The sequence below is a fragment of the Lipophrys pholis genome (genome assembly GCF_963383615.2).
Source record: "Lipophrys pholis genome assembly, chromosome: 17".
Taxonomy (NCBI): Eukaryota; Metazoa; Chordata; class Actinopteri; order Blenniiformes; family Blenniidae; genus Lipophrys; species Lipophrys pholis.
The window spans coordinates 12105509-12120731 of NC_137643.1; the positions used below are offsets into that span (position 1 = coordinate 12105509).

The 15223-nt window shown below is 39.8% G+C and overlaps 1 protein-coding gene across 1 annotated transcript in view; it reads right to left on the bottom strand.

Moving 5' to 3' along the window:
* LOC308122805 (CUB and sushi domain-containing protein 3-like) overlaps positions 1-15223 on the bottom strand; it is a gene marked incomplete at both ends in the record, with an annotated part of 358715 nt that overhangs the window by 90485 nt on the left and 253007 nt on the right. Inside the window, 4 exons of the mRNA XM_080484894.1 lie at positions 281-475; positions 2480-2806; positions 3096-3278; positions 14261-14373. Of these exons, the coding sequence (XP_080341020.1) occupies positions 281-475; positions 2480-2806; positions 3096-3278; positions 14261-14373 (818 nt within the window). The remainder of the gene's footprint in view (positions 1-280; positions 476-2479; positions 2807-3095; positions 3279-14260; positions 14374-15223) is intronic.

Consider the following 15223-nt stretch of genomic DNA (forward strand, 5'->3'; position numbering starts at 1 on the left):
TTAAAGGTCATTTTCTTAGCTCTTGGGACAGGGTGCAATATTCTCAAATACAACTCCACCGTGCCTTCGTAAGCTTGTGGCTGCACCTGTGGCAGCAGCACAATAATAGTTATTTCCCTGGGTGTGTAGGTTAACTGGCCACCTCCAAATTCTCTCTTCCGTTGAGCTGAGAGTAGATAATTTTTATCTCCTGGGTCTTTACTCCACGGTAATGATGATACCTTGGATGACATATTGTTCCCTGGTTAATAGTTTAGGCAGCCATGTAGTCAATATTTACCTTCGCATTTCGGGATGGGCCCACTCCACATGACTTTGCCTTTTTCTAACTGACACGAGATGGTCTCAGTTCCCTGAGTTTTGATGAAACCGTCCTCACAAACCACTGAGATGGAGCTGCCAAGCTGGAAGCTGTCGCCAAAGCGCCGGGCATTGATGGGAATCCCAGGATCCGGGCACTCATTGTGGCCAAATGCTGTAGTGAAAAGTTACAAAAACACACAGATATGATGAGGAAGATATCCTAGATGGGCACAGAACAAGAGCAACAGAAATCATAAAAATAACTTTATATTCAAGTGTGCTTCCAGACAACATTATGATTATAACTTTAATAATAAAGCCTGAAAAAAATGCCCCATTGATCTATGCCTGCAACATAGAGTCTTTAAATGTTCATGATGTGCATAAAACACATCGATAACAGTCTCCTATAATCTGCCTGTTCAATAAAGTTGTCATGTCTTGACAAATATTTGCTCACTTGAATATTTCTCAAGCTGTGCAATGAGTAAAGTACAAATATAAAATGTATGTGTTGCTCTATTAAAGAAACGTGGTGTAATCAAGTGCAAGATTTATGAATGACATTTGTAGGGTCTTATGATTCCCGCGATGCAGAAAACACAGAATCAAAGCATTCAAGGCTTTCACTCATGTTAAATGTGCAGTAGTGTGGATGTTGATATTAAATATTACATTTTGTGAATGATCAGATACTTTTTTAAGAAAAAGGATAAGGATGATGACTCTTTCATGTTCCACATCTACTGCATGTATCTGAAAATAAGAACTGAACCACATTGAACAAGTTAAACAAAACGCTGCTGAATGTACCAGTGATTTGAATTTTTTTGTTTGTTTTGCAATATAGAAAAAAATATATATGGACATATTTCATGGTCGCACAACAACCGAGGTGGAATCAGCGGGAGGAAACTTGTAGACAGAGGACTTTGCTAAATATGTTTATGGTCAGACCCAGTCAGCTCAGTATTAATTTCCATCTCTGCAGAAACGTGTTTTGACTAATTTAATTCAAAGACTGCAAGCCTGGGCAAAAGAGTCTGTACACATACCCCGTTGTCTAGTAAGCTTGTCATCGATGCATTGTTGTCTAACCTGGATTGTGATCAGTGAAAAAAGTTTTCTCCACCTGGCAACTTTATCAGCAAAACAGAAGATCTGATGCTAATCTCTTGTAAAACCCCCCGCTGTGGCTCTTTAAAGTTTGACACAGGTTAAAGACATGACATATGATGTTTAAAAAAGACAACTGTACAGTGTATTGTTTCACTGTTGACGGAAATAGGCTAACAGTTTCCTTTTGCTTGTGTTGAACAAAGCCTGAACATCCTCACCCTCTTCCTTAACTGGATGCACAGAAATGAAAATGATATCAGCCTTCACATCTCTCCAGTTATGACAAACAAAATGTTCCCAAAAATTGTTCCTTTAATGTTTCCTTTGCCTTTGTTTCGTCTTCTGTAACCTACACCTCTATTCTTAGCAGCTATAATAATCAGAACCCCCCTTGACGCAAAAAAAGCTTATTTTCTCGAGAACAATAGCTGAAGCCTCGACCGTGATCTAACGCTTAGTGAATTAAAAGCACTTCAATCTAAAATGGAACATTAAAACATTGAATATACAGAGGAAGAGAGTCTGCACCTACCCTTTGTAAAAGTTTTTCGAGATAAATACTAAGAAGCTTATCAGCGCTACTTGTCATCCACTTTAACACTGTTTTAGGTACGCCTTAAAAATAGACTGGATTTGATTGCGACAGCTAAATAACACAAAGGTCACAAGTTATAATGAGTATAACACTACTCAAAATGAAAACAGCTCTTATTTACTGCAGCTTTCAAAGGTGTTGAGGAAAAGTTGTACAGAAAACAAACCCTCATATAAAAGTGCTGCTTTGTTGCTTCAGGAAATGTGCCTTTGCTTCCGACACGTCATAATTTTTATTTTGCAAAGCTAAAAAAGTACGACATTGTATTATCTTATTTTCTTGGGTTTTAACGATGTATCAAACTTAAACTGGTGGAAAAAATACTTAATTTTTAAACTTAGATGGCCTTAAGCATTAAAAAAAACATTGGACTACAGCCAGCAGAGAAAATAAAATGCAATATTTTTCTTAAAATATTTGAGACAGAAAGTAAAACAATGTGAATAAAGAAGGAATACATACTACTATATGTGATATTAAACCCTCTTCCTGACATGGAGTGATCAGCCTGAAACTCCAGCCTCAGCGTGTTGGTGTTGGACGTCAGATGGGAAGGATTCTCGGCTCCAGAGAACCTCCCAATGACATTGGCATCATTTGTCTCGCCATCTTTTACTGTTAGGGAATCGTAGGGTGCCTCAAGGTCGAAGTCATTAAAAGCCAAGTGTATTCTGGAGCCTGGCTCCGATTGGATGAGCCAGACACAGTTCATGTTGTTCCCATAGCCTTCTGGGTAATCTGGGGAGAGGACAGTTCCTGAGGGCGCAGTGAAGTTGGACATGCAGGGGACTGAGGGAGGAAGAGAAGCACAAAAGGAAACAAGGAGAGAGGGTGAACAGTGAAGAGCAAGAGGGAGGGAAAGGCACAGGGAGAAAGACATTTCTGTTAAATATTCATCTCAGCAGCATCATCGGTCATCATCCGCCCCAGGCCATAATAAACTCGGCGCTGTCACCATGGTGACAGGTCAGACTGAACGCTATCAACATCACAGCGGTGCACACGCCATGTTATTCCAACTTCAGTCCGGTGCTGCCACATTTTTGAAAACCACTTACAAATCAATTCAAGTACTTACAGATGCAGATGGGGATGTTTGCAGACCACTGATTGTTGTCTTGGCAGGAGATGGTTCTCTCTCCAATCAGCTCAAAGCCAAACTGGCATTCAAACCTCAGGATCCCTCCGTTTGAGAAGCTGTCACCCTCTCTTATTCCATACAGAGGAGTCCCAGGGTCGCCACAACTCTCTTTGTCGATTTCTGAAATCATGCCGAAAACGAGAAATTAACATCAACCATGACCGGAGTGACAGAAATGTTAACTCAAATTAAACAATTTGCTGACTCAGGTCACTGTCTGTTTGAGACATTGGACCCTGACATGTGAAAAAAATGACAGAACACAATCAATGTGATTGTAGCCTAATCAAAATAGCTTTTTAAAGCATTAAATGTAGTCAAGATGGTTGGATATGCAAGAAAATAGTCCCCAGTGACCTCAGCCACTTACTGTTGAATCATGAAACCCACATGAGCATTTGTGGCAAAGAGGAGACGTTTCTTATTTCAAGGATTCCCTTAGACTTCACACCAGGAAGTCACAGTCACCTCAGCCTTTCATCACATACATACATGTGACTGTTTCATCAAGTCCACGTGATCATTTGTGAAACATGTAAAGACATTTCTTGAGAGTTCTTGAGATATTGCTTCCACTGCCACTTCAGTAGTCACAGTGATCTGGACCTTGGGCCTTTGTACGTAGACGTGCAGCAGTTAATCTCTGAATGAACATGCTTAGAGAATGTGAGGAGCGTCTTTCAAGGTGTACTCATTACCATGATCGAGACTGGAAAGCATCACGCTTCTGGCTCATGGCTGCCTCTGAGTGTGAGCAGTACAAGACACTGAGGTCAAATCACTGATGAGAAACTAAACAAACCTAAAATAATCATGATTTAAAAAAGGAACGACAAAGAAGAGTTTATTAATCTGCCCTCTTTTAACAGCGGGTGCCACAGTCCGTCATGACAACTTGCAACATGGACTTTACACTGAATGTTCTTTCTGCCTCAACTGGGATTTGAACCAGCGTACATCACACACAAGATGTAAGCCAACATGCATCCAGGGGAACCCTTAAAAAGGTTCAACGATCACAGAAAAGTGCACTGTATACACCTCTGAGAGTAAAGGTAGTACTTGTAAACAACTCCGCTGAGAAAAACCCAGTACCACCAACATATAGAACAAGTGTTTCAAGAAGCAGTGTGCTTGCGTGCTTCATGGAATGGGATGAAAGTAAGCATAGCCAGTGTTATTATTATTATTATTATTTCTAATCTTACTTTCATGGGACGTCCACAGGTTATCATCTGACCGGATCATCACATGTGTTGTATGATGTCTCAGATGTGAGCAGTGTCATTGTACAGTTTTGACACTCTTTGTAAGACCATCACAGAAATGTATAAATAACATGGTAACACAGCCGATAACTGTGTCATAAGATTCAAATACTCCACGGCCATTGTCCTCTGCCATGAAACACTCCAATGTTCCAAGAGCTCATCATCCATTTTGAACAGAAATATACTGCCAACTGAATCTTGTCCTGCTTGAAGAGGATTGGCTCTCGGTTGGCTGAGTCAGGGTAAATTTCCCGAATGCTTCTGCCTCTCAAATTCAAGAGCCCTCGAGCAAGTTGGTATCCATCTCTTTCTGAATGCTTCTTTCTCCTGTAAGTATTCACAACACTTTTTTGCTTTTTTAAAATTTCAGTCTGACCATCGGGTTACTACACAAGTCCTCCTTTGATTTTATTTCAATGTTCTACTCTGTCACTATAATTCTGTTTTAAAAGTTGTGTATGGGATTTCTTACAATACACTTGCTATTTCCCCAACCTTCCTCCTCTGTAATCCCCTGCTCTCCACTCCTGTTTGCAGTATTATTTACAGGAGTGGCCCATGGCAGGAAGCAAAGGTGTGTGTGTGTGTGTGTGTGTGTGTGTGTGTGTGTGTGTGTGTGTGTGTGTGTGTGTGTGTGTGTGTGTGTGTGTGTGTGTGTGATATATTGCATTAATTTCCATCATGACATCGTCTTTATGAGGCCCACAGACTTAACCAATCACAGACTGCCTCGTATATGTGTGGGTGTGTGTATGTGTGTGTGTGCGTGTGCGTGTGTGTGTGTGTGTTGCAGACTTATAAACACAGTGAAAGAATCGAGAACAAATTGCTTCACAGACAAAACGAGCACAGAGTACATTCCTGTGCTGCTGCTCCTTTCCTCTCACTCACACACTGTACATACATGCAGCACGCGCGCACGCGCGCACGCGCACGCACACACACACACACTGAGACTCCTTCACGTGTATGCGTGCGTGTGTGTTTGTGTTTATGTGAGAGAGAGAGAGAGAGAGAGAGAGAGAGAGAAGAGAGAGAGAGAGAGAGAGAGAGAGAGAGAGAGAGAGAGAGAGAGAAAGAGAGAGAGAGAGAGTGAGAGAGAATGAATGAATGAATGAATGAATGTGTGTCTGCGACTTTAATAATATGTTTGTAACTGCACACTAACCCATTCCATTTTGTTGTATTATTCCTCCCATTTAGTAAATACATACACGGCACATAAACACATATAAAGCAAACAGGCAAACACACATAAAAAGAGTACAGGTCCTATGGAAGATGTGAGAGTGTATAGTGATGGATTTTGGGAGGGATAATGACTTTGTGGAAAAAGTCTATTGGCTATTTCTCTTTAGTGACCACTGGAAAAATTGATCTTAAGGCTCGCTTGCTAATAGTGATCGAATGCTGGACGTGGAGTATATGCAAAGACAAACACTTGTTCTAGATACTGTTTGGTCCAAGTTGTGACTGCTGTTTTAGGCTTAAACAGTGTTGCCAAAACAAAAGAGAAGTGCATTAAAACCTACTTTAAATAGTAATCTAAGAAGGCTGTAGCAGCCACAATGGAAGGGGAAATGAATAGAAAGTCTATTACTACTTCGGAAGGTTCATAGTGTGAAAAAGAAATGAGAAATTTGGCTTGTCTAATTAGCTTTTAGTTGTGTGATTCTGTGACCTAAAGGGAGTGGCTCAAATTGACTTGTTCACACTGTAGGCATTAGCGAGGATGCTCTGTTGAATGGAAATGATCTCATTTATTACACTCACAACACAGACTTTATTTTTTCTTATGCCTCCCTCAGGTGCCGGACCAGGCCGCCAAGGAGTTTTTGTGGATTGATTTGATAGGAGATGTGAATAAGAAAGACTTCAATTTTGTGTTCTCATTAAATCACACAATGTGTGTCAGCATTGGCTATACAAAATGCACGGCATGTTTTGTATTTTTTATTCTGTGGCGTAACTTTAAAGCACCTCCACAAATTGGGCTTCAAGCAGACAGGTAATAACTTGGCTGCTTGCTTTGATCTGGACACATTGTGGTGCAGAAACACATCACTCCACTCCGCAGTGAAAACCCAACTACAGACCCAGACTCTGTCTCGTGACCTTGTAATAGGCTTGCCATTCCAACACTGTCGGCGAGTTTCAGGATGCACACGTCCTCAAAAAGATTCCTGCAATCATCCACATATCGAAAAGTGCAGACACAAGAACAGGACACCCACATCACTGAGGCACTTTTGCCATTTTTGTTCCGCCCGGCCGCTTCCTCCCCCGTCCAAAATAAATCCAAATGAATAAGAGGACACATTTGTTTAAGCTTAAAAAGAGAGGGAAAGAAAGACAAAAAAAAATCCACCAGTGATATATTAAAGTAAGAGAGTAACGTTACACTTAACTAAGGTTAAAGCCTCATTTTCCAAACCTCTCTTCTGCTTTAAGTAAATGGAAGAAGCCTAATGAGCCTTCAACCATCTGGAGTTTGGTCTAAATGAGCTTCTCAAAAAACGTCATGACCAGCGAGGGCCAAAACAACATATTGCCTATCATTAACTAATCCTTTTGTTTATATTATCTTGACTTTTTCTTAGTGAAGTTACTATTAATGTTGGCAATCAAGCAAAAACAACCATTAGTTACCCAGTGCATTTCAAAATGTATGGAATTTATTATGTCCTTACCAAAGAAACAACGTGATTCCTGCAGTGCATTCCGACTCATTGGATTGAATATTACCTGAGTCAATAATTCATGACTAGAAAATGAAACAGTGAAGTGATTAAGTAAGATCTGCCCTTCACAGGTTTCCCCTGAAGCAAACACGTATGTGTGTGTGTGTGCATGTGCGTTCATGAAGAGTAAAAAAAAAAGAAAAGAAGAAAAGAGAGACTAGTCACAAGACTTGCTTCACTACCGATTCTGGGGTTACGGACTGGAAAATTGAACCAGGTTTCAAGTTGTGTAGCAAATAAATACTTTATGATTTGATATTTCATGGTGTTTCAGCTGCTCGGAGTAAAATGTTGTAGTGTACTGAGGGATTAAGAGTGGTCTGCTCAGTCACTGGACTTCATGATGGAGGCCCACAACATCCAGAGAGGTTGATCATTATAATAGTAATCATGTTTGGCAAAGGAATTGCTCCAACAAATAGATCCATCTGTCTTTTATACTTCCGTACATATGCAGTCATCTCAGCCAACATACAGGTAAAGGAAGGGTAGTACACCCCGCCCCGGTCACAGCCGGCATGTTATTGCTGGTTTCTTGCCCCTGTGCTGTGGCGGTATATTGGCTGTGCCAGTGACTGTGGTGGATTCAATGTTTGAACTCTCGGTGGCAGTGACTTCTTGTGTAGGAGGATGTTTTGATTATATAATCTGGGTGTTTTATTTAGCTGTCTGGGCTTTGGGAATTCCTACTTGGTTTGGTCAACCCAGGCTATTTAGATTCTGACCTTTAAAAACAAAGCAGTACTTTAATATTTACCTGTTTGTCTTCCAGCAGGGCCCCTTCATTTTTTCGGGGTCGGTTGGGAGCAAGTATCAATAAAGGCAATATTTTGATTTCAACTCTGTTTTTTTTTCTGTCTCCCTCTCCTTTTCTTTTCCAGTTCAAACTACATGCAAAAAAATCAGTCAGACATTGAGTCAGACATTAAATCAGGAAAATAAAAGAGTTAAGATTCAGATAAATAGAATTGCTCATCTCAAAAAGTGCAATGAGAGAGATGAAATCAAAAAAAAAAAAAAAAAAAGACAACTTCAATGGATTACACAAAGCTGCAGTTAGGCACATGTGAGTGCACAAAGGCAGAAAGACATGAATTAACCACTGATATCCACATAGTGCTGTCTCCCTCTCTGGCTGACACCCACACTATAAGAACTCATTGAACCAGAGGTCAACTGTGCCATAAAAATCCACCTTGACATCCCTTCCCGCCTATAAAACACATCACATATTAGAAACTATAAAAAGAAGATGAAAAATTGAGAATAAAATCTCAAAAAATAAGAGGTGCCTTGAAGAGCCAGTGATGGGATCCATCAGGAGTGAGGGGAAGCAAACGAGAAGCTCATACAGACACAAAAACACTCACAATTTTTGTAGCTCCTCGTCGCAGGAGACAGCAACGCTGTGTTTGACACACGAGCCAAAGCTGCAGAATAAAGGCTGTTGAACTAATAGAATTGTAGGAGATAAACTTCATATCATCCAGCATGTGAAACAAAACTGATAAAAAAAATAACTTGTCATAAAATCAACACTTGGGACCAAATCGTTCCGTTTTTCCACCACCTGGCGAAACAAGTACTTGGTGTTTATTCTGCACTTTCTAGTCTCAGAGAACAGCATTACATAACACAGGATGCTGGGATAATGGTGGAATGATGCACTTAAAAAAAAACAACCAAAAGCTCGAGGGAATGACTCACTGCTGGAACAAAAATATGAAAATCACCATTCATGTGTTTGAATGAAGGTGGATGAGAGGTGAGGCAAATATTTGCACTTGATTGGGAAGAAACACTCAAAATACGCAATTATGCCCTGTATCATATTTATTTCAGGCAGCTTTGTGCGCTGGAATTATTTACTCCTTATATTTATTATATTTCATTATTTTATTTATGTCTGGCTGCACACACCTCAAGTCTACCATCATAAAAGTCACAACAAAAGATGCATTCCTTCTCTAGCGGTGCAATCCAATCTGATGCGCATGTGTCTTTAATGCCACGTCCCTTGTCAAAACATCAGTTTAGTGAGGGGAAGGTGAGCGAGGGTAAATGAGCACCTATGCTTGTTTCAAATGACAGGAATCAGTTCGCACTGCACTGAGGGGAACAAAAAAAAAAAAAAGTTTCCCTCTGTGCACAGTGTTGATGCCTGCATCAATCCAACTGGCAGCTGTTGCATTTAAATTATAGAGAAGCAAAGGCACTGCTTTAAAATCCCACACTGTGACAGGCCATAGAAGCTCAAAAGTAAGATGAGGTAGTGATGATGTAGGGCTGGTGAAGTCTCTCAAATACACTCAACCGACTTTGGCAAGTGAATCATGGCTCATTAAAAAAAAAAAAAAGGAAAGGAAAATACTGTACTATCTTGCTCTTACACCACTGCGAGCTGCGCACCAATCTCAAGTGATATGCTCACTGAAGTTAATAATGTATTAGCATATATGATGAACGTTATTCATAGAGATTTATCTAAAAGCAGAACATATCCTTCTGCACCTGCTCCAAGAAAAAAAAATCAGTTTACTTCTGCCTGCTTTGCGTTTTTTAAAGGTGGCCACTGATTTGAATCTTAACACACTTTTTGAATAACATTAAGTAGGAGAAAAGAAATTCTAACAAGAGGGCCACAATATTCAAATTATAGAGAGCGAAAGACAAGGAATACATAAAAAAAATCTTATTTGGAAAGAACTGTACTGTGCCTTTTTTGAGGTTCACAGCATGGCAGGTTTTGATTGTCATATATATATATATATATATATATATATATATATATATATATAAAATCACAACACTCTCAATATTATCATATTACTACATTAAAGGAAAAAACTAAAACAAATCACCAACCTCACTGTTTTATTGTGTTTGAACTCAAAGTATAGTCATGCTTTCCCTGGCATTGTGCGTGTACCGTGATGTATGCTATCACCATAAGTGTACATATTCACGGAAAAGACAGAAACTCACTGAAACTTTAATGTAAATGATGTCAATAACGTTGTGAAGTACCTGCAAATCTATAACCGCTCCCTGCCCTGGGTCATGGGAGACTGAAAAATTGCTATAAAGCTGGTCTGGTGTGTACCTGTGTGTGTGTGTGTGTGTGTGTGTGTGTGTGTGTGTGTGTGTGTGTTCGCAAGGGCATACATCTGTTAAAGCAGCTTCAATGTGGAGACTCGCCTTGCATTAGTAGGAAAAAGCAAGTTAATGCAAACCTTCCAATTTTGTGTTGAACCTGTGGTCAAAGGTTGCGACTGATCAAGACAGGTTAGGGCCAAGTCACAAGTAAATTAATCTATTTTCTATGTCCTCTGAAGTGATGGAAAACGCACCACTGTGTGTGTGCACCTGTGTGTTTTGTATGCTTTACAAAAGATGTGGTCGCCAGGTTGGTGACCTTGGCTTTAATAATAGATGAATGGTGACAAGAAAAAAAAAAAAAGAAGAGGATTCCAGACAGAGACTGTGAGAGAGAGAGAGAGAGAGAGAGAGAGAGAGAGAGAGAGAGAGAGAGAGAGAGAGAGAGAGAGAGAGAGAGAGAGAGAGAGAGAGAGAAGAGGGAGAAGCACAAAGCTGGACAGAGTGTGAGAACAGTCAGTGAGTGAGTGAGAGAGAGAGAGAGAGAGAGAGAGAGAGAGGGGGAGAGCTGTAGTGAACATGGTCATTTGGTAGACGCCAGAAAGAAGAGGAAAGGGGATATCTGATACAGAACTCGGGGTGGGGGGAGGGGTGCAAGAGAAGCTGAGAAACCAAACAACAGTGCATTAGAGAACAACTGAGAGAGAAAATGTTGTGATTTTAGGATGAAGAGGGAGCGGACAGGTAGACGCCTAATGAGGAAAAATGAGTCCGACAGAGACAGAGAGAGAGAGAGAGAGAGAGAGAGAGAGAGAGAGAGAGAGAGAGAGAGAGAGAGAGAGAGAGAGAGAGGGGAATGAGAGGAGTGAAAGAGGTGAGTGACTTGTTGGCAGAGCTTCGTTGACTCACTGATGGAGGACCTGTCTGATGCACGTGCACGCTCACACATACATTGTGTAGAGCATGGGTGACTTTGCAGCAAGACTGGAGTTACTAATCATGTTTATATTTCATAGCCAAGGTCTACAAGACGTGGCTGCAGGAACCGACATGGACAAACACGCACACACGCACACACACACACACACACACACACACACACACACACACACACACACACACACACACACACACACACACACACACACACACACACACACACACACACACACACGGTGCACATTTCTCAAATACACACATCCATGTCACGCAACCTCCCAGCTTTTGAAGTTCATTTTGTCAGTGATGGAGCCGGTACTCTGAGATAAACACACTGATCTTGCACTCAGTGCAAAATTTGAATCTACGTTAAAGAAAAAGTCACATATAAAGAATATTAATCTCTGCAATTATTCAAGGCTTTTAACTCAGTTTTGAAAATGTCAAAATCATTTCCACTTGGAAAGCTGGTAACTACTTGAGGATAAAAATAAAGGGAGAAAACAAGGAAAATGGTGACGCAACATCCTATATCAATCTGATAACAACAAACACAATTTAAATAAAAAAGAAACCATTAAATCTGATGGTATGTGTAAGCTCTAATATAAATGTGGTACTCTCCGCTTGATTGCCTATTAAGTAATGCAAACATTTGTCTCTCACTTTTTGAACAGCATGCACACTTCAATAACACTGTGATAAGAAATGCTGGCTGGAAACACCAAGTGACAAGTTCATTGAACGCCTCCAAAGATTTTCTCGCATTTGATGATCCTCACATGGGTGAACACAGTGTAAAGGTAAAGCGCACAACAGACTTATTGTGTAAGAAATGCAGACAGCTAAATTCCTGCAGAGCAAAGAAGGAAGGGAATCAGTCCATCGTGGCCGTGCAATGGAGCATTTATTACAAGGATGGCTGCATTTAGACGGTGGCTCTCTCCATTAATTTTTCAATTGATCTCAACGGTAAAATTACTCCAGAGAAATTAATGGGGACATGCACAGCAATGTATAGTCGTTAACCAGATGACTTCAACGTAGTTTAACTCTTTGAATATCAAACTTTTGTTGTGTTCACTGAATTGTTAAATGTGCAATTGTGTAAATAAACTAACAATTTTGTTTCAATGGACAATATATTGATGATAATATATCTATTTGAACAATTTCAACATCATGATTTACATGCACGGTCACAAAATGATTTGAGCCTAACATTAAAACTCCAAAAGGATAAAGGGAAGAAATATGTCAAAACAATGTGTCATAGTCGCACCACGTTTGCCTCGGCATCGTGACAATAAATCCACAGATGATAACACCCAAATGAGGCGCACAAAGTTCATTTCTCCAGCAGAGCTTTCTGTCAAACTCTTTATTGACTGTGATCAATTGAACACCACAACTATCAAACAGGACGTTTTGGAGAGGTACATTTTTTTTAGCATGGCAGGAGCTGATTTCACAAAACAGAATACAACTCTTCTTGACTAGTGTTAAGGTAAAGGTTGTTTTTTTTTTTTTGTTTTTTTTGAGAGAGAGACATTTATTTTGAAAACCCCAAAACATTTTCTATCTGATCAAGACTTGTCTCCATTACTTTTACGTGATCTCAAAATATACTTTTTCTGTCAGGGGTTCATCATGTGAGGACCTTAAAAACATGAGTGCACTGGGCACTCTGTGTTACATCCTCTGCTAGTTGAAATCAGCTGCAACAGTCAACAAACTTCAGTTGAATAAGTTGAAGTAGCTGTATATACGATGGACAGTTGTAAGCTCAGACCATACTCAGCTTAAAAGAATGCATGACACAGGGTGTACTTTGATTCGATAGCCACTGGATCTACACAGAGGTGAAGATAATCATACACATAAACTAGAGTCATCAGTGGCGAAAAAACCATCCGTGCTCTGACATTGCTTACATATCAACACAGAAAGGCCCCAAGCTCAAAGTCGACCCTGTGTGTTTTCAGTGTAAGGTGAGAGTCTTAACCACTAAATCACTATTCAGCAATCACTCGCTTTACACAGTGGCGGTAGAAACCCATCACAGAACTTGATTTGCATCCCAGAAGGCCAGAGCCTTCAAAAATGTCCTCGAAACTAATCCGACTGACTGATTGAGAGTGACCTCATTAGATAAAATTGTCAGCAGATCATTAGATAAACTACTTGAGCAAAGTGGGGAAAGCTGGATGTTTCATGGTGTCATGTTACATCGGCGCCAACTTTTAGTAATAACTTAGAAATCACCTACATTAAAACACTTGACTCCGTTATGCCCAGTTCAGAGCAGTTATGATGGTTTTATTCTTCTCTTAAAATGTCAGCTGATTGACAATATATGCAGTATACATTTTTTTTAATCAAATTGTTTAATCAGCAGTATAACAATAGAGACATAGAATATACCTGTAAATCATTACTTGTTGGGGTAATTAAAAAATCACTAAAATTAAGTGAGCTGTATCATGATTCACGGTGCAATGTGACTATTCTAGAGAGTGATATCGATGTGGCAGGGCTGAAAGCCCCAAGTGATCACTGGCATTCAATTCATGAAATGCAAGAGGACAAAACTGCTGCTGCAATGAACAGGCAATTTTCAGTGAAGCACCACCTGTGTTCCATCTTTACTGACCTTCTCAATTGTCCGTGTTGACTGCTATGGTAATACATTCCCACTAAAAAACTGCACTGAAACATTTCAATGCTTAAACATTTGTATCCTCTGAATGGTACTCTTGGCGTTCCTTTAGATTTAACTGTAAAATTGCTTGTTCTTTTTTCATGTCTCTCAGAGTTATTGAAGAAAAGAAGTTAAAGTATATCCAGAGCCACATATATCGAAAGCTTAAACAGAAAAATGAAGTATAGGTCAGAAAATCAAGATGATCACAACAGTAATTGCTTTCTGCAACTGCATACACTATTTTAGTGTTAGAGGTACCTTTTACAGTTAAGTCGTTCCAAGGGATAATTTTCTATGATTCATTTCACTCACTTTTCTCTTCCAGATCACAAACAAGTGCTCATAACTTACCTTTATAGTTGATCTTAAATCCTATGGATCCAACGCTCTCATCTGACTGTAGATGAAGCCACATCTGGTGGGTCATGCTGACTATCAGGTCAGGGACAAAGCTACCTGAGAGGCTGGACAATGCAAATATATATTTTTTAATACATAAATATTAAACCATTGTGATAATTATTGACATAAACATTATGACTTGCCATTTCTGCAATCAGAAAAATAATGAAATCCTGAAACACCACTGTTGTTTTCGGGAACAATAAAGCTGAATTATTGGTGCAAATGTTGCATTGTATTGTAGTGGCGACCTGGACATTAGGGTAATAGTCATCATCCATAGAGCAAAAGTGCTGTATTAGCCATTCTGTTAGTAGCAGCATGACACTTAATTTTTTTTTATGGGGGATCATACATGATGCAGTGTTGTGTTTTATGATCTGACCAAGTATTTCTAAAAAAGAATGAGGATACTACGCTAGATGCTGATGATTTACACCAAAGAAAGAAGAAAAACTGATAAGAAATACATACAGTGTTATGCCCCCCCTCCGCCCCTTTTGTTATATATTTTTGCCTTGTTTATTTGCCTTTGTTTTTTGACTTGTTTCTCCTTTGTGTTTCCTGGCGCCCTTGTGTTACATGTTGCTTTGGTTCCGTTATTATTCAGGTTTTACCGTCTAGTTAACAGTTTATGTCTGGTTTCATGTTCCCTGCCTCTGTTAATGTCTACCCTTTTTCTGGTTTATTGCTCTGCCCTCATGTCCTCCTCTGTGATTCCCCTTCATTGTTGTCAGCTGAGCCTTATTGTCTCCCTGCTTCCTGTGTGTATATACTATGTGTGCCATCCGCAGGCTTGTCAGTGTGAGTCCTCTGTTCATTTTTTTTTTATATATGTGCTCAGCCTGTTGACAATTGTCAGAGACCCCGATGCAGTATCACAGCTTCTTTAGGCCTGTGTCCTCTTTTTCC